General features: G+C 44.8%; 1 protein-coding gene across 1 annotated transcript; it reads left to right on the forward strand.

Annotated features, from left to right (window-relative positions):
- The first annotated feature begins 2,067 nt into the window (after positions 1-2,067).
- Positions 2,068-10,459, forward strand: LOC311625635 (UL16-binding protein 3-like). The gene is made up of 5 exons (XM_084890165.1): positions 2,068-2,216; positions 7,671-7,925; positions 8,153-8,413; positions 9,055-9,215; positions 9,905-10,459. The coding sequence occupies exons 1-5, from the start codon at positions 2,117-2,119 to the stop codon at positions 10,058-10,060; spliced, it is 933 nt and encodes a 310-aa protein (XP_084746291.1). The 5' UTR covers positions 2,068-2,116; the 3' UTR covers positions 10,061-10,459.
- The last annotated feature ends 9,624 nt before the right edge of the window (positions 10,460-20,083 follow it).

Below are 20,083 nucleotides of genomic sequence, written 5' to 3' on the forward strand. Positions count from 1 at the left end.
TATTGCTGCATGATCCACATTCTCTCACTCTCACTCCAGCCAGAAGGTACAGGCTGGACAGTGATGAGTTCTGGCTCTTCACCACACTGAGGACAAATTGGTCGGCACACCCATGTGTGTGACATGCTACATACTCCAAATGTTGGGTCCACAGAGTAGTGCAGTGGCCATATCCGGTCCCTCATTCCTTCGCATGGGGTCTCTGGCTGCTTTTGCACCATGAAGGTGGAGGCGTGTGGTGTTTACAGAGACAGGCACTATGTGTTCTGCGAAGATGGTCACATTCACTATCTGTCAGTGTATAGAAACCACCAGCAGATGTGAGCCTAAATCCATGACCGTCATATGTTGTACCTCCTCAGTGGGTGGAAAATATGGGTGTGGGACCCCAAAGAACTGGGTGGTAAAACCGGCTGAGCTGGGGGAAGAGCAGTGACCGGTGAGGGCAGGGTCTGAAATGAGTGCCTGGGGTTGCAGGTTTTGTAAGCCCTCTGAAGGGATTCAAAGACTCACCTAGGAGGCTTTGAAGTCCTAGGTGAAGAAAAATGGTTATGGTGGAGGGTTTGCTGTGGTGGCCAAGGGTGGGAGCAGGGAAGGGGCAAGGGTTGTGTGTTGGTGCCTGTGGGTGGAGTCCCTGCCCAGCACCTCTGTCCTGACAGCACCTCTTTTATTTTTTTTTAAATGTTTATTGCAAGTAATAATTTATTTATTTGTATTTTTTATTTTTTAACATTTTTTTTATTAAATTATTATCTGTATACATATTTTAACATTGCCCCCCCTCCCATATATACCCTCCCTCCCCAGGGTTTTGTGTCCATTGGTTGTACTTATATGCATGTATACAAGTCCTTCGGTTGATCTATTATCTCCCCTGCTTGTTGCTTTACTGTCTCTATATCTATCTTTTGGTTCATCAGTTTATAATGTTCTTTATTATCCATAAATGAGTGAGGTCTTATGGTGTTTCTCTTTCATTGACTGGCTTATTTCACTCAGCATGATGTTCTCCAATTCCATCCAGGTTGCTGCAAATGCTGAGAATTCCTTCTTTTTTATGGCAGCATAGTATTCCATTGTGTAGATGTACCACAGTTTTTGGATCCAATCATCTGCTGACGGGCACCTAGGCTGTTTCAGATTCTAGTTATTGTAAATTGTGCTGCTATGAACATAGGGGTGCATATATCCTTTGTAATTGGTGTTTCTAGTTTCTTGGGATATATTCCTAGGAGTGGGATTACTGGGTCAAATGGGAGTTCCATTTTCAGTTGTTTTTAAAAAAAATATATTTTATTGATTTTGTACAGAGAGGAAGAGAAAGGGATAGAGAGTTAGAAACATCGATGAGAGAGAGTCATTGATCAGCTGCCTCTTGCACACCCCCTACTGGGGATATGCCCGCAACCAAGGTACATGCCCTTGACCGGAATCGAACTCAGGTCCCTTCAGTCCCCAAGCCGACGCTCTATCCATTTTTCCAAACCGGTCCCGGCCCATTTTCAGTTTTTTGAGGAAACTCCACACTGTTCTCCACAGTGGCTGCAGCACTGATAGCACCTCTTATTCCTGCTTCCCCACATGTGGGCTGGTGGAGGGAAGGAGGGAGTAGGAAATGGGCTGGGAGTGTGTGTGTGTCTGTGTCGCAATCCAGAGGCTGCTTCGGCTGAGGACCACACAAAATTGTGGCTGAGATAGGACAGAACGCAGCGCTCGGACTTTCCTGTAGGGCGGGGCCACGCCCAGTTCCGGTTGGGACAAGTATTTTAAGGCATTCCACCTGCGCTCATTGACCAGCCCGCCCGCCGCACGTAGCCTCCATCCTCCTCTCCGCTTCAGAACAGCGACCCCGGGAAGGAGGCGGGAGGAAGGGTCTCGGTCTCGGACACTTTCCCGGCCTCTGCGCCGCCCGCTGCCGCCGCCGCCGGAGCCGCTGCCGGAACCTCCCGCCTGCCCGCTAGGAGCGCCCTCCGCCCGGAGCCGCCCCGCCCGCCTGGAGCCGCCCCGCCCGCCTGCCCGCTAGGAGCGCCCTCCGCCCGCCTGTCCGCCTGTCCGCCTGTCCGCCTGTCCGCCCGTCGCCGGTCCGGAGCTGAGCGCACCGACCGCGGCTGCTCCCATGGCGAGGACCCCGGGCCCCAAGTTCAGCCTCTTCCTCCCGCTGCTCGCGGTGCTGCTCATCTGTGCGTTCGTGGCGCCCGACGCCTCGGGGCGCGGAGGTGAGTCCCCAGGAATCTGAGCGGCGGGCGGGGCGGGGGTGGGGTGGGGTGGGGTGGGGTGGGGTGGGGTGGGGACGACGATGACGACACTGATTGGGGGGGGACGGGAGGGCGCTGATGGGGGAGGGGGGGGGCCGGGGCGCGGAGAAAGGACAGGTGAGAGGCCTGGGAAAGAGGAAGCAGGGACTTTATTTTTATTTTATTTTATTTTTATTTTTATTTTTATTTTATTTTTTTATTTTTTATTTTTTGGATTTTTTTTAAATTAAATTATTATCTGTGTACATATTTTAACATTGCCCCCCCTCCCATGCATACCCCCCATCCCCAGAGTTTTGTGTCCATTGTTTGTACTTATATGCATGTATACAAGTCCTTCAGTTGATGTATTATCTCCCCCAGATCTCCCTACTCTCCCCGCTGTAATTTTACATTCTGCTTATTGCTTTACTGTCTTTATATCTGACTTTTGGTTTGTCAGTTTATAATGTTCTTTAATATCCATAAATGAGTGAGGCCATGTGGTATTTCTCTTTCATTGACTGGCTTATTTCACTCAGCATGATGTTCTCTAGTTCTATCCAGGTTGCTGCAAATGATGAGAATTCCTTCTTTTTTATGGCAGCATAGTATTCCATTGTGTAGATGTACCACAGTTTTTGGATCCAATCATCTGCTGACGGGCACCTAGGCTGTTTCCAGATTCTAGCTATTGTAGATTGTGCTGCTATGAACATAGGGGTGCATATATCCTTTCTAATTGGTGTTTCTAGTTTCTTGGGATATATTCCTAGGAGTGGGATTACTGGGTCAAATGGGAGTTCCATTTTCAGTTTTTTGAGGAAACTCCACACTGTTCTCCACAGTGGTTGCACCAGTCTGCATTTCCACCAGCAGTGCACGAGGGTTCCTTTTTTCTCCACAACCTCGGCAACACTTGTCGTTTGTTGATTTGTTGATGTTGGCCATTCTGACAGGTGTGAGATGGTACCGCATTGTTGTTTTGATTTGCATCTCTCGGATAATTAGTGACTTTGAGCATGTTTTCCTGTGCCTTTTGGCCTTCCTTCTGTCTTCTTTTGAAAATATTCTATTTAGGTCCATTGCCCATTTTTCAATTGGATCATTCATCTTCCCTTTATTTAGTTGTATAAGCTGTTTGTAGATGTTGGAGATTAAACCTTTATCAGTGGTAGCATTTGCAAATATGTTCTCCCACACCGTGGGCTTTCTTATTGTTTTGTTGATGGTTTCTTTTGCTGTAAAAAAGCTTTTTATTTTGATGTAGTCCCATTTGTTTATTTTCTCTTTAGCTTCCATTGCCCTAGGGGCAGTATTAGTGAAGAAGTTCTTTTGGCATATGTCTGAGATTTTGTTGCCTGTGGATGCTTCTAGTATTTTTATGGTTTCCCGTCTGATGTTTAAGTCCTGTATCCATTTAGAGTTTATTTTTGTGTATGGTGTAAGTTGGTGATCTAGTTTCATTCTTTTGCATGTATCTGTCCAATTTTCCCAACACCATTTATTGAAGAGACTGTCTTGACTCCATTGTATATTCGTACCTCCTTTGTCAAATATTAATTGAGCATAGTGATTTGGGTTGATATCTGGGTTCTCGATTCAATTCCACTGATCTATATGTCTGTTCTTGTGCCAGTACCAGGCTGTTTTGAGAACAGTGGCTTTGTAATACAGTTTGAAGTCTGGTATTGAGATCCCTCCTACTTTACTCTTCTTTCTCAGGATTGCTGTGGCTATTCGGGGTCTTTTATAGTTCCAAATGAACTTTTGGAGAGTTCTTTCTAGGTTGGTGAAATATGTCGTTGGTATTTTAATGGGGAGTGCATTGAACCTATAGATTGCTTTAGGAAGTATGGACATTTTGATGATGTTGATTCTACCAATCCATGAACATGGTATGTTCTTCCATCTGTTTACATCTTCCTCTATCTCTTTTTTCAGTGTCCTGTAGTTTTCCGCGTATAGGTCCTTTACTTCCCTAGTTAAGTTTATTCCTAGGTATCTTAATTTTTTTGGTGTGATGGTAAATGGAATTGCTTTTTTAGTCTCTGTTTCTATAAATTCACTGTTGGTGTATAGAAATGCCATAGATTTCTTGGCGTTAATTTTGTATCCTGCTACATTGCCAAATTCATTTATTAAGCCAATTAGTTTTTTAATGGAGTCTTTTGGGTTTTTTATATACAATATCATGTCGTCTGCAAATAAGGATAACTTTACTTCTTCTTTTTCAATTTGGATGCCTTTTATTTCCTCCTCTTGTCTAATTGCAATGGCTAGTACTTCCAGTACTATGTCAAAGAGGGGTGGCGATAGTGGGCATCCCTGTCTTGTTCCTGTTCTTAGAGGGAATGGTTTTAGTTTTTGCCCATTGAGTATGATGTTGGCTGTGGGTTTATCATATATAGCTTTTATTATGTTGAGGTATGATCCTTGTACTCCCACCTTGTTGAGAGTTTTTATCAGGAAAGGGTGTTGGATTTTATCAAATGCTTTTTCTGCATCAATTGATATGACTATATGATTTTTATCTTTCAATTTGTTTATGTGATGTATCACGTTTATTGATTTGCGGATATTGTACCAACCTTGCATTCCTGGAATAAATCCTACTTGGTCATGGTGTATGATCTTTGTGATGCTCTGCTGGAGCCGATTTGCTACAATTTTGTTGAGGATTTTGGCATCTATGTTCATGAGGGATATTGGCCTGTAATTCTCTTTCATTGAGTTGTCTTTATCTGGTTTTGGTATTAGGGTGATGCTGGCTTCATAGAGGGAGTTTGGAAGTGTTCCTTCCTCTTGGATTTTTTGGAAAAGTCTGAGGAGGATAGTTTTTAGTTCTTCCTTGAATGTTTGGTAAAACTCTCCTGTGAAGCCATCTGGCCCAGGGCTTTTGTTTGCTGGAAGCTTTTTGATGACTGTTTCAATTTCTTCCCAAGTCACTGCTCTATTGAGATTTTTAGATTCTTCTTGATTGAGTTTTGGAAGGTTGTATTTTTCTAGGAATATGTCCATTTCCTCCAGGTTGTTCAGTTTGTTGGAATAGAGTTGTTCGTAGTATTTTGTAACAATCCTTTGTATTTCGGCGGGGTCTGTTGTTATTTCACCTCTTTCATTTCTGATTTTGTTTATTTGGGTCCTCTCTCTTTGTTTCTTGGTTAGCCTGGCTAGAGGTTCATCTATCTTGTTTATTCTTTCAAAGAACCAGCTCTTGGTTTTGTTGATCTTATGTATTGTTTCTTTGGTCTCTATGTCATTTATCTCTGCTCTGATTTTTGTTATTTCCTTCCTTCTGCTTACACTGGGCTTTTCTTGTTGCTCTTTTTCTAACTCTTTGAGTTGTAGAGTTAGATCATTTGTTACCATTTTTTCTAGCTTTTTGCAATAGGCTTGTAAGGATATGAACTTCCCTCTCAAAACTGCTTTTGCTGTGTCCCATAGATTTTGGATAGTTGTGTTTTCATTGTCATTTGTTTCCAGGATGTTTTTAATTTCTTCCTTGATTTCTTTGGTAACCCAGTCCTTGTTTAATAGCATGCTGTTTAGTCTCCATGTGTTTGATTTCTTTGGATTTTTTTCATTGTAGTTAATTTCCAGTTTTATGCCACTATGATCTGAGAAGATGCTTGATATGATTTCTATCTTCTTGAATTTAAAGAGACTTTACCTATGTACCAAGATGTGGTCTATCTTTGAGAATGTCCCCTGTGCGCTTGAGAAGAATGTATATTCTGTGGCTTTGGGGTGGAATGTTCTGAAGATATCGATTAATTTCATCTGGTCCAGCGAGTCATTTAGGATTGATATTTCTTTGCTGATTTTTTGTTTAGATGATTTGTCAAAGGGTGACAGTGGGGTATTAAAGTCTCCTACTATGATTGTATTGCTATTAATCTCTCCCTTAAAGTCCTCCAGCAGTTTTTTTATATATTGGGGTGCTCCCGTATTGGGTGCATATATATTTACCAGGGTTATTTCTTCTTGCTTTTAATTTTTTTTTAAATCAATCTTTATTGTTCATATTATTACAAAGGTTCCTCATTTCTTCCCCTCTCCACCAGGTTCCCACCCCACCCTCGGCCCCCTCCCCATCCCCCATTGTCCTCATCCATAGGTGCACAGTTTATGTTCAGTCTCTTCCTCCCTCCCTTTCCCCGATAGTAAATCCCTTTTCACATAGTAAATCTGTTACTTAGCATTTTCTCATATCAATAATACCTCCACATGCCCAATGATACACTTCACACAAAAGACATTTCCAAATAGGTCAACCAGCCTCACCCAGGCCCCACCCAAGGCACTCACAGATCAACACCCCAGTGCTATACTAACTCAACACATCCAGATCTAAGCCTTCATCACTTGATTCAGCAGACCCTCAAGTTCCCACAAAAGTTTCCAGCCATGTCTGAGAGGCAGCCGTGGGGCAGGGGCAGGCGAGGAGCGAGCTGTTCCAGGCCTGGCTGCTCCGGGCCTGGCCTCTGTTGCTCTGGTTTGTTCCACAACCAGCTGCTCCGGGTCTGGTCACTGCCGCTCCCGACCTAGTTGCTCTGGACTTGGCTGCTGCTGCTCCAGGCCTGGCCGCACCCGACCCGGCTGCTCTGGGCCCGGCTGCTTGGGCCAGGCCGCTCCGGGCCTGGCCGCTCCCAGCCTGGCAGCTTCTGCTCCAGGCCTGGCCACACGTGACCCGGCTGCTCCGGGCCTGGCCGCTCCCAGCCTGGCAGCCGCTGCTCCGGGCTTGGCCGCTCCCAGCCTGGCAGCTGGAAGCAGGGACTTTAAACTCGCGGGCAGGGCCCATGGCTGGTCCAGAACCTTCCCTCCTCAGTGCCCTCCAGAGGCTCACTCCCCTCCCACCTAGGCTTCCAGGCAGCATTGCCTTGGGGAAGGCAGCTGGGGTTCCCAGTGCGCTGTCCCGCCGCTCCAGTGGTGCTTCTGGGGAACTGGGACCCCTGCTGAGGTCACTGGCCTGGTCTCCCCCGCAGCCCAGCTCTGCAGGTTCTACCTCCCGCCCTCTGCTGCTGCTGGCCTGTGCCCCTCCTGCCCCCTGGGAGCCACTGCTGCCCTCAGCAGCCCACCCAGGTCCATCACCCAGTTGTTGAGGGCCCCCAAACCAGTGCTTCCAATACCCTTTTATCCCTGACTGAGCCTAATCACTTCCTCTGCTAAGTGGCCCTTTATCCCTGCTGCCTGAGGACACACAGAGGACTTATCTGGAGATGTGGTTTCCTGGCAGGCAGAGGCTTCCTGGTCCTCCTCAAGCAAGGGAGGGGCCCCAACCTTCCCCTGGAGAAGGGAGGCACTGGGCAGGGTCAGGCTGTGCTCTGCCAGCCCAGCATCATGGGGATTGTCTCGCTGTCACAGAGATGGGGGAGTGGTGTTTTGGGTCTTTTCCTTCCAACCCCAGTCCTCAGCAGCATTTTTCCTTCACAGATTCTCACTCTCCTCACTATGATTTCAACATTTCTTCTGATAAACAACCATGGTGTATGGTCCAAGGAAAGATGGATGAAGAGAAGTATCTTTTATATGACTGTGGCAACAATAAGGTCATATATATGAATCTCCCGAGAGAGGAGGGAAAGGCCATTCATTCCTGTAAAGGAGAGTTAGGAACCCTGAGCAACATGGGAAATGAATTAAAACCATTACTGGCTGACATTAAACGTGAGAAATATGCAGATGGAGGTAAGTTTGAAAAATCCAAGGGCAGAAGTGAGCAGATTGTTGGGCTAGCTGTTTGGATTGTGTTCATTTAAAAAGAAAACTGGATGGTGGGCCTTCTCACGTAGCCCAGCAAGAAGGCGAGGGAGAGCAGGGCAGGGTTAGAAGTGTTCAGAAGAGGTGGACACCGGGTGGGGCAAAGCATTTGTCAAGACCAGAGGCTGATGTCTTTCCCATGGGCTGTGGGGCAGCTCCTCTCACCCTGCAGGTCAGGATGACGTGCCATGGAAGCACCAGTGGGTCCTTGGAGTTTTCCTTGGGTGGACAGAGGTTCCTTACCTTTGATTCTGAGACTGAAGAATATAAAGCGGATGATTCCGAAGGTGAACGGCGGAAGAAGAAGTGGGAGAATAATGAGGATTTGAGCAAGGACTTCAAAATGACCTTAAAGGGAGACTGCAAAGCATTGTATAAATGCTGGGTACACAGGAAGACAGAGCTGGAGACAACAGGTAACAGGGGAGACAGGGAAGGTGTTTTTTTCTTGAGATAAGCTAGACCTGCATTTGTGAGCATGTGGGTGTGGCAGTGGGTGAATGTGTGTGTGTGTGTGTGTGTGTGTGTGTGTGTGTCTGCCTCTAAGCATGTGTGTGAATGGGTGTGAGTGTGTTTGAAAAGTGACTAGTCTGCAGTCAGTTCTTGGGAGACTAATGGCCATGGGTGTGTTCTACCATCTCTCCTGTCTCTTCTCATCTCCTCAGGAGTCTGTTTTCAGATCTGTTCTTTACTGTTCCCTTTTCTCGGCATCACTTTTCTTCTTCATCTCACCTGGCCTATTTCTGGAAATCCTTCAATATCACCTCAAATCAGCTCCTTGGAAGACTTCTCTACTACCTTCCTCGTGAGTGTCCTCCTCGTCTCTCACAGCAGGAATGCCTGGTATATTTTAATCCTTGCTTCCCCCATTAGCTCTCTGAGTCCCTTTGAGACAGGGCCCATTCTTTGTTCCAACCCCAGATATGTCACAGTGGCTGTCACACGTAGAGGGTAGAAATGTCTGCAACATAGGATTACCTGGGACATCAAGAGCTGAGGAGGTGTCTCCTCAGAATTGAGTACTGCATTGGATGTCCCTCTTGTGTTTTCATTGCAGCTGCACCGACCACAGTCCCGGCCACAGCCACAACCACACCTACCATAGCCTCAGCTGCACCGACCAAGACCACAGTCGTGTTGGAGACCTGGGCCATCCTTCTCATTGTATTGGTGATTTTCTTCATCATGACCATCATTTGCTTCCCTTACAAGAAAACGGTAAAGAGGGCAGAATTGAGTGGGAAATGAGGGGCAGGCGGCCTGGAATGAGGACAGAGTTAGATGGAAGCCATTTTTTTTCTGGAACCCCCTGGGAATCCTGGGTGCTCTGATTCAATCACCTGGCAGCCAGCCTCTTCCACACTCCAAATCCTGAGCCACTGAGCACCTCCTGCCTTGAGCTCAGGTGACTCCAGTAATAGGTGTGGCTGAGCTGCTGGTGGAGTTGGATGCTGACTGGTGACTGGAGCAGGAATCCATGGGGCAGGACAGGGACACCCACTCTCAGAGCTGTGAGCTGTTACCAGGGTGAGGAAAGCAGGCCAACCAAGGATCTTTCCACAACCACAACCGTTCCCTGGTAGAGGAACCAGGATGCAGGCCTCTCTCTTTGGACAAGGCTCCTCTGGGCTTTTTTAGAATCAAAATTTAAGTAGAGGGAGCATCACAATTCATTTGCATCTTTAGTCTTGAGCCCCACCTGTCTTTGGATCTGACTTGCCTTGTGATAAAGGTGGTAGGATGTGGGTACAAGCTGTAGGGCTTAGGGTGGTGGTGAGAGCTGATGGGAAATACATGACTCTCAGTGAGGGTGGGGCTCTGAGCTGGAAGGGTTTGGGGTCAGTAGCTCCAGGGGAACTGACCCAGGATTTTCTCAGCCCCTGAGACAAACATGTGTTTCTTTTCAGGTGGTAAAGATGCTGCTCAATAGCTTCTGGAAGTTTGGCTGCCTTTCCACCTCCAGCAGTGCACCTGTTGGCCCCCAGGAGCTGCAGTCCTTACAGCAAATGCAGAGACCTGCAGGAGGTCAAGAGGATTCAGAAGATGCTATGTTCATGTCCTAAATTCCATGAGAAGTTTGGCAACTCTGCACAGTTTTCAACATTTGTTTCCATTTTCTCTTGGTGCCAGTTGTTATAATTCTTGCAGTTAGCTCTCCAACTGCTTGAAAAAGAAACCTAACCAGAGAGACCACTTTCCAGTCTCCCCTTTGGTTCTGGAAAATGAGATAGATCTCTGCATCAGGATCTCGATGTAGCAAATGAACAAGATACTGTGTGAAACTTCAGGCTTTGCATATCAAAGTCTGTTGCTTTTTTATTTTTTATTTTTTAAATTAAATTATTATCTGTGTACATATTTTACCATTGGCCCCCCCCCGCTTTACCATATATACTCTCCGTCCCCAGAGTTTTGTGTCCATTGGTTGTATTTATATGCATGTATACAAGTCCTTTGGTTGATGTATTATCTCCCCCAGATCTACCCTCCCCACTGTAATTTGACAGTCTGCTCGTTGCTTTACTGTCTCTATATCTACCTTTTGGTTCATCAGTTTATAATGTTCTTTATTATCCATAAATGAATGAGGTCATGTGGTGTTTTTCTTTCATTGACCGGCTTATTTCTTTTGCAACCACTCAGCTCTGCCGTTGTAGCTTGAAAGCAGTGATAGACAATACCTGATTGGGTGAATGGGGCTGGATCTCACTCTTGGTTCATAAAAGCCAGCAAATGTATGACCTGAGAGGTATCTGTAGTAGGACAAGGTGCTGAGGGGAGTTCATGGCCTTCCTACTCGAGGATCACAACACAGACCCTAATGTTCTGAGGCAAGGCTATGTCTCTTGCCACAAGGAGACCCACAGCATTTAAAGAGGCTCCTGGTGAAGTACTGGGACCAGGAGAGATGAGGCTCTGGGGCCTCAGAGTTGTCCATTGTGAGTGTCATTGGGTCAGCTAGGCCCAGCAGTCAGAGAATAGAAGTGAGCAGGGTCACAGGGAACATCCCATATGATAGAAGGGTAATATGCTGAAAAGATAGAGCAGAAGTCATTTGGGACCTCCATCCTTCCTCTGGACCTTCCAGCTCCTCTGGGAGGACTGAGGTCACAGGATCCAAGGAGCCGCTGCGGCTGTGAGGGAGGGACCTGGCCTAGGCAGCCTGTCACCTGCCCACTGAAGGCTGAGAGGGAGGGAGCCAGGCAGCCACCAGTGACTAGGGGTGATTAGGCAGGCAGGCAGAGTGGTTAGGGGTGAACAGGCAGGCAGGCAGGTGAGTAGTTAGGAGCCAGAGTTCCTGGATTGCAAGATGGATGTCTGACTGCCAGTTTAGGCAGGAATGGGCCAACGGGTCTAAATCTGCTGTCGGATACCACCCAAAGGGTCCCTGATTGTGAGAGGGCACACGCCTGGCTGAGGGATTCCCCCCCAACCCCCAACCCCCAACTCATGCATGAATTTCGTGCAGTGGGTCCTCTAGTGTAAGATATAAAGAGAAATGTCCCTGATCTCCATAGGAGAAATGTGAGCCAGCACCACCCTAACTTCCTGCACCGACAACTTCCTGCAGGTTCACAGAAGGGAGTGGAGTAGTTGCCTATTGCTGCATGATCCACATTCTTTCACTCTCACTCTAGCCAGAAGCTAGAGGCTGGACAGTGATCAGTTCTGGCTCTTCAACACACTGAGGACAAATTGGACGGGCCATCCATGTGTGTGACACACTACATACTCTAAATGTTGGGTCCACAAAGTAGTGCCTAGAGGCTCCTTATACTATCTTCAAGTTTTTGGATTCTTTTATCTTTTTTGCTTTTTTGGATGAATGTTTTTGTTTCTTTGTATTTCAAAACTTTGACTTGATTCTTCTGGTCCTCTAGACCAGTGTTTCCCAACCTTCTCTCATGATGAGAATCACCTGGTGGAGTTGTTAAAACACAGATTCCTGAATCCCAACTAAGAAGTGCTAAACTAGGATTTTTGGGAACATATAGGTAAAATTGTATACTTAACTAGTGCTCTAACACAGATGTTATATACAGAGCACTAAGTTAGGTATGCAATTTTACCTATATGTTCTCAAAAACTCTAGTTTAGCACTTCTTAGTTGGGATTCAGGAATCTGTGTTTTAACAACTCCACCAGATGATTCTCATCATGAGAGAAGGTTGGGAAACACTGCTCTAGACTGCTGTTAGGTCTCTGTATAATATTTTTTATTTCAGACAGTGTATGTTTAATTTCTAGTTAATCCTTTTTTCATATCCTCATGGGTCTTGCTAAATTTATCAGCCTTTCCTAGGAAATTCTTGAAAAACGTTATAACTGTGGTTTTGAACTCTATATCCTATCATTTGCTTTCCTCCATTTCTTTCACTTGTGATCTGTTTCTTTGTCTCTGCATTTTTTGCTGCTTCCCTGAATTGGTAGAGTAGCTCAGGGAAGCAGCAAGTGGTAGGTGTTCTACAGGGCCCAATGGCTCAGCCTCCCCCAGTTACTTGAGGTGGACACTTTTGGTGCACCTCTTTGTGGACTGTTTGTACAGTCTTGTAATTAAGTCTTTATTGTTGTTTTTTATCACTGAGAGGAGTCGACCTCCAGGCCAACTGGCTGTGAGGATCAGCTTTGTCTACACTGGGGGAACTTCTGTGCTGGAAACACCCTTGTGAGACAAGACTTGCAAAATTTCAAAAGCGTCTGTGCTCAGCTTGGATGGAGTGGAGTCTCAGGGCAGAACAGACAGCCTTGGCTTCTAGTCAGCCTTGCCCTATGAGGCCCCTGGGTCTCAGTGTCCCTCAGTTATTGCTGTAAGCACTTCTGAGAGAAAGCCGCCCTTGAATTTCACCTGCTGCCAGACAGTCCAGTTTCTCCTTGAATGAGTCTGGGTTTCCAGAAACTTGCTCGGAACTGGAGTTCAGCGCAGTTGGGAGTTTCTGTCTCCCTCCTGCTTTAGAAAGTGAGCTGCGCACTCAGCCACCTGTGCACTCAGCAGTCAGTCCTCTCTGTGTGCATGCCTCCCGACCTTTGCCTCTGCAGCTCCCCTGAATCTCAGTGTGCTTTCTCTTTTCCTGACAGTCCAGTTTCTCCACCAATGAGTGAATCTGGGTTCCCAGAAACTCTCCCGGAACTGGAGTTCTGCGCAGTTGGGAGCTTTCATCTTCCTCCCACTTTAGAAAGCCAGCCTTGCACTGAGCTGCCTGTGCACTCAGCCATCCATCCTCTCTACACGCTTGCACGTCTCTGTACCTCAGCCTTTTGTAGCTCCTCTGATTCTCAATATGCTTTCCTCTTTCCTTCTAGTTGTAGAATTTCCACTCAGCCAGGTTTTCTGTGGTTCTGGTGTCCATTTTGTCTTTTAGTTGTAGTTTTGATATTTTTATGCAAAGCAGCAATTTGGGTGTTTACCTATGCCGCCATCTTGGTTTCTCCCTCTCTTTATTATTTATTTATTTTTAAAAAATCTTTATTGCTCAGATTATTACAATTGTTTCTCCTTTTACCCCCCATAACTCCCTTCCACCGGGTTTCCGCCCCACCCTCCGCCCTTACCTCCCTGCCATTGTCCTCATCCATAGGTGTACGATTTTAAACCAGTCTCTTCCTGCATGCCCCATTCCCCTTTCCCCCTGATAATTATCAATCTACTCTATATCCTCCATCTCTTTTGTTTGAGATCTATTTCCTTGTCTCGGCATTTTTGCTGCTTCCCAGAGTTGGTAGGATGGCTTTGTGTGTTTGGTGTCCTATATGGCCTAGTGGCTCATTCTCCTCAGTTACCTGAAGTAGACACTTGGTGCATCCCTTGTGGGCTGCGTGGACAGCCTTGTTGTTGGTATCCCTGGGGGGAATTAACCTTCAGGCCAATTGGAAGTGGGTATCAGCTGTGTCTACTCTGGGATACCTTCTGTATTGGAGACAGTCTTATAGGATCAGACTTGCAAAATTGCAGAAGCCTCTGTGCTCAACTTGGATGGGGTGGATTCTCAGGGCTGAGCTGACAGTCTTGGCTTCCTGTCAGCCCTGCCCTTGTGCTCTCACCTGAGTTTCTGCCTGACCTCTGCCTTCCATGGCTCCCGTGAGTTTCTGCCTGACCATCCAGATTCCCCGTGCAAGAGCGTGGGTTTCCCAAGAGCTTGCCCAGAATTGGGTTGGGTCTCAGTAGTCTGGAGCTTCTGCCACGGCAACCTCCGCGGTTAGACCTCTCTCGCTACGGCTCCTAGCTCTCCCAGTCTCTCAGTCTCTGAATCTCCAGGTGCCTTTCTCTACAGTCCAGACTCCACCCGCATGAGCCTGGGTCCACGGGGTTTTGGCTAGGGTTGGGGTTCAGTACAGTTGGAAAGGGTTACAGAACCCTGAAGTTTCTGGGTCTTCCTCAGCCTGGATGGCATGTCAGCAGCTGAGATGAAAGCCACTGTGCGCCTTTTATTTTGTGCACTCAACCCGTTTACATTTACCACACTTATTGATGTGTATCTTTCAAATTGTTTTCTGGTTGTTTCCTTCCACTGTTTCTTTTCCTTTATTTCTGCCTACCTTTGTAAATTGGGATTTCCAGTGCTGGCATGCTCTGTGTCCCCTATCTTTATCTTTAGTGCCTGTACTCTGGGTTTTACTCTGTGGTTACCATGAAGCTTACATGAGACAGTTCATTGATGAAACAGTCCATTTTAAGTGATAGCAACTTGAAGTTGTCTACAAAAGCTTCTCTCTTTTATTCCTCATTGATTTTTAAATTTTCCTTATAGTTTTGAGTTGATGCTTTTGCACATGAGGTGTTAAGACATTTCCTGAAATCTTTGCTAGTTACCTTCAGATGGGGTGTTCTGTTAGATGGTGGTGCTATTATTTGAGGTTTTCTGTGTTTCTATATAGGTATACCCACTTCACTCTTCTTGTTCTTTTAATGGCAGGATTCATAAGCATTTTTGTTTTGTTTTTTTACATCAGCTAATAGGAACTCCTTTTTAGTCTTCTAGAAGATGGTGCTGTAATTCCAGTTTGTGGTTTGTCCCTTGATCTTGCACCAAGGCATGCTTTCAGAGCGACTTCCTGATTCCTGGAGTTCTCCCATATTACACACAGAAGCTCACACAAGGAGCCAGCTGAAGAGTTGGGGAAGGTGTGGCTTTAGCACTTGCAGTGTTGGGGTGCTCACAGACCTGGAAGGGATCCTGGGGTGTGGCTCTTCCTGTTTGTGGTGAAGTGCAGTCACCAGGAAATACCTTCTTTACCTCTTTCCCAGTCTCCTCTTGCCCCTCATTCATGCAGGTACCACCTCTGAAGTTTGGTATTGCTAGAGAGAAAGGGGTGTTCTCTAGCCATATCTCTCACAATTGATGTAGCCAGGGCACTAACTTACACCACTATTCCCCATCCCCCAACTCTCCTCAGAAGTCCCGACCCACAATTATATCAGCCTTGGCTGTATTGATTCCTTTGGTGGGAGGGAGAAGCTGTGTGACCAAAGTCGTATATTTTTCCTCCAACGGTATGCTGAAATCTGCCTTAGAGAATACTGGGCTTCTGGACCTACTCTCATCTGTGGGTATCTGCTCAAAGTCAGCACTGTCTAGGTTTTCCCCTGGCTGCGCGCGAGAGAGAGAGGCCTTGGCAGGTTCCTCAGCCTGAGCTGGGGTCTGTCTCCCCATTACCAGGTGCTCAGGTGGATGAGACTTCTTGGTTCCTTAGCATATGGTGCTAGATCCAACAACACCCACAACACCCATGCTTTTTGTCACAGATAAACATCTAATCCATTGTTAACAAAGAGGGGTACAAAGGAAGAATGTCTTACACCACCATGACATCACTCTTTGTAAATAACTCAATTTTTTATTTATTTTAAAAATATATATTTTATTGATTTTTTTTTTTTTATAGAGAGGAAGGGAGAGATAGAGAGATAGAAACATCGATGAGAGAGAAACATTGACCAGCTGCCACTTGCACACTCCCTACCGGGGATGTCCCCGCAACCAATGTACATACCCTTGACCAGAATCGAACCTGCGACCTTTCAGACCCCAGACCAGCGCTCTACCACTGAGCCAAACTGGTTTCGGCTGACTCAATTTTTTAATTCCCCAGTACACTGGGTCTTAATCAAACTGTTTTACTGAGTCTCAAGAGATGTGGGGTGGAGTGGGTGGGAATAGGATGTGCCAATCTTACAGAATAGATTTCTAGAGATTTCCAACCCTCAGTGTTGTCCTTGATTTTTATGAGCAGAATTCTTGCTGAGCTACATTGGACATATGACATGAGGAAGATATTAATGGCTGTTGAAAAAATAATGTAAAAGTGTAAATTGTGATCAAAATATGTAAAATATCATCTTAATCATTTTTTGGTGTACAATCTAAAAACTACCTTGTTTAAGTGTTGCTGGGAAGGGCTTTGTAGACATAATTAAAGTTACTAATCATTGGCTTAAAAATAAAGAGATTATTTTAGCCGAAACCGGTTTGGCTCAGTGGATAGAGCATCGGCCTGCAAACTGACGGATCACAGGTTCGATTCCGGTCAAGGGCATGTACTTTGTTGCGGGCACATCCCCAGTAGGGAGTGTGCAAGAGGCAACTGATCGATGATTCTCTCTCATCGATGTTTCTAACTCTCTATCCCTCTCCCTTCCTCTCTGTAAAAAATCAATAAAAATATATTTTAAAAAATAGATTATTTTTAAAAATAAAGATAAAATAAAGAGATTACCTGGGGTTTTCTGTGTGGACCCAGTGTAATCATACAAACCCTCAAAAGAAAAGCACTTTGTCAGCCCAGAAGCAAGACAGATGCTGTAGAAGTCAGAGAGAGTTCACGCCCCGATGCTGGCTCTGAGATGTAGGAGACTGTGTGCAAAGACAGGACAGAGGCCCCTAGAAGACAAGAATAGCCTCCATCTGGCAGCCAGCAAGTCAGCGGGGACTTCATTCTTGAAACCCCCGAGGAAACCCCAGCGCCCTGCATGCGCTAGCAAGTAGATTTCTCTCAGGGACTCTGGTCAAGAGCCCGGCTGCTCTACACCTTGGTTTTGGCCTTGTGAGACCCAGAATAGAGAAACCAACTGAGCCAACTCAGAATTCTGACCTTCAGAACCATGAGGTCAGAAATAAGTATTGATTCTGTGGACGAAAGGGGCCACATGCTGACCTGACAAGCTCAGGGGAGGCCTGCATGGCCGTCTTACAAACTCAGAGACAAAGGATGGTCTGAAATGAAACTTTAACTAAAAGCAGTGATGATGGGTAGTTACATCCTAGCCTTCACTAACAAGGTCAATCTTTATCTGAATTGAGCCTATTTGTCTTTTTGCATCTATGATAACACATCCTTGAAATGTCTGGGTAACTTGTAACTTCCCTTTTTCTGGAGCCCCTGGGGCACAACCAAATGTGGTGGGCGCCAGGATAGATGTCACAGATTCCTTCAGTATCATGTTAATTGTTCCTGCCCCTACCTAAGTATGTGTCCATCATTTTACTTTTTATCCAATCCCAGAGGTTTCTCTCCCCACTCCTCCCCTTTACTTTATCCCACCTCCTTAATCTATCACCAATGAGTTTCATGTACCCCCCATGTCCCTCCTTTGATTGCAATGTATAAATACAAATGTAACCCATCATTTTCCAGAGCATTATCTCAATTCACTGAGGTTCTGCTTCCCAGCATATGTCGACAGTTTGACTCAAAAAAAGTTCACAGGTTTCAATGGTTTTTTTTACATTAACAATTCAAGCAGGTAAGTTTGTGGTCATATGTTATGGCTGCAATAAAAAACGAATACACATACTTTCTTATTTATGTATCTATCATCTAGTATATCATTTATCTATCTCCTATTTAAATGAGAATTTGACTGGATAGAAAGTTGTAGGCCCACAGTGCTTTTCCTTCACGTCTTTGGGGAATAATACGCCTTGTTCTTCTTGCGACCAGGATTGCTGTAGAGAAGACTGCTATTAAACTGCTGCTTCTTCTATAGTTTCAGGACTCATGGGGCAGGGAGGAGGGCAGGGAGATTGTGCTCCTTTGCCATCTCCATTCAGTTGATTTGGCGCTATACTAGATCACCAGTCATAGTCTCATGGTGGTGAGGGAAGGTTTTAAAAACATTATAAACCAATAGACCAATAAGTGCACTTATAGGTGTGACAAGTTCCTTGTTTTTCTTTTGTTCAGCACTACTGGTCTTCTCTCCCTCCACCTTGTGTAAAAATCAAGTTTATTGAGATATCATTTATATTCAGTATTCTCCTCTTTTTTGAATCCAAGCACTTCCAGTCACTCATCTTTGGGAGTAGATGAGAAACCCAGAGGCATTTGGCCAAATCCTAAGGCATGTTTCAGGCTATGGAAGTAGAAGCAGATGAATGATATTACCTCAGCTAAGAATCATCTTACGAACCTGTAGATTCTACAGAGAGTCATATTTCCAAGCAGTGCTGTGCTATCTTCAGGTTTGCAGAGGGAAACAGAAGAATGATATTTTCACTGAACCTGCTTTAGTTTTGAGACAAAGTGAATGCTGGGACTAGAATAAGTCACTTTTGCTTATTCTCATTTTTATATTTTATAAATTTCATAAAACCAGCCCACATAAACCTAGACTTGTTGTGAGTATGACATACACTTTAATAAAATACCCAACCCCTTCTAGTCATTAGAAACACATTAATTCTAGACCTTTAACAATAAATAGCCACCTTGTAGAACCAAAGAACTCTTTAAAAACTGAATTAATAAGATGTTAATGGATAGTTTTCGGACTCCAACAGAAGCTTGATAAATAATTTAAAAATATATATATTTTATTGATTTTTTTACAGAGAGGAAGGAAGAGGGATAGAGAGTTAGAAACATCTATCAGAAAGAATCATTGATCAGCTGCCTCTTACACACCCCCTACTGGGGATGTGCCCGCAACCAAGGTACATGCCCTTGACCAGAATCAAACCTGGGACCTTTCAGTTCACAGGCTGACTCTCTATCCACTGAGCCAAACCAGTCTCAGTTTGATAAATAATTTTAAAGAGTTTAAAATGCATTTTTAGACTATACCTAAGCTGTGTGATTTATAGTAACACTGTCTTTGAAGAGAAACTATGAATTTTGGATTTAACAAACAGAGTGGCAGTTTAGGGAAATATGTCAAGTCTGGAGACTTGTACCTTTAAGAATACAAAGGAGTGACGAAAATACACATTACTGGAGTTACCTCATGGGATGCTTAGACATTTCCTTGCAATGTGAGCATTTTCTGCCTAGAAACTGCATAATTGACTGTTCAGCTCTAGCTGGCAGACACCACGTGGCATAGCAACAGCAAAGCAAGAAAACCAGAGAATTTTCTGCTAGAAATTATATGATTTCAGCTCTTCTTTTGAAAAGCATTTTGACTTAGGTACTCTTCTTCCCAACAAACTAACAAACAAGGAGCAACAGCAATGATATGAAAACAATCTGTTCATTTTTGCAATAGTGGTTTAAACTGAGGGAAATAGAGGGAGTTAATGTTTACCTTTGAAAAAAGATGTATGGACATAAAAAGAAAAGCTAATAATACAAATTTTTCATGAAAAAATTTGCTTTATTAGCAGGTATATGCTATACATTTAATTACACATGCATTTAACAAATCAGGTAATTTTGTTTTCTAATTTTTCTGATTTTTTTGTGTATTACATTTCCTCTTATCTTTTCTTCCACAATATTGAAAAACGTTGAAAATTTTTCTCTTGTCTGAAAATGCCACTCATTTTAATTACTGTCAAAATATGCCTTATGTCTTCATAAAAGTAGATCTTGCCTCAAAGGAGTGTGTTTTTCTGTTTGATTTTTGCTTGCAGAACATTCTTACTTGATGTTATGGTAATCCTCCCTCCCCACCCCCCCCTCTTTTATTTTTTATTTTTTATTTTTTATAAGGACTCTTCCTGGTCTACATTCTGAGCCAAAAAGGTTCATCTTTGTGATTATTATGTTTAGTATCTCTACTTCCCCACCTGGATATCATTAAGTCAGTCACTGATCCTGCACAGCTGAAACTAAGTTTACTGCAAGCAATGCTCATTTTCTCACAAAGCCAG

Source organism: Pipistrellus hanaki (assembly GCF_964339955.1).
Source record: "Pipistrellus hanaki genome assembly, chromosome: 7".
NCBI lineage: Eukaryota > Metazoa > Chordata > Mammalia > Chiroptera > Vespertilionidae > Pipistrellus > Pipistrellus hanaki.

What these genes read in the sequence shown, in the direction of transcription:
- LOC311625635 (XM_084890165.1), top strand. Translation starts at nt 2,117, where the DNA reads ATGGCGAGGACCCCGGGCCCCAAGTTCAGCCTCTTCCTCCCGCTGCTC. An exon ending in TGAGAAATATGCAGATGGAG is followed by an intron (nt 7,926 to 8,152) that starts GTAAGTTTGAAA and finishes GCTGTGGGGCAG; the next exon opens with CTCCTCTCACCCTGCAGGTC. An exon ending in GACAGAGCTGGAGACAACAG is followed by an intron (nt 8,414 to 9,054) that starts GTAACAGGGGAG and finishes TTTTCATTGCAG; the next exon opens with CTGCACCGACCACAGTCCCG.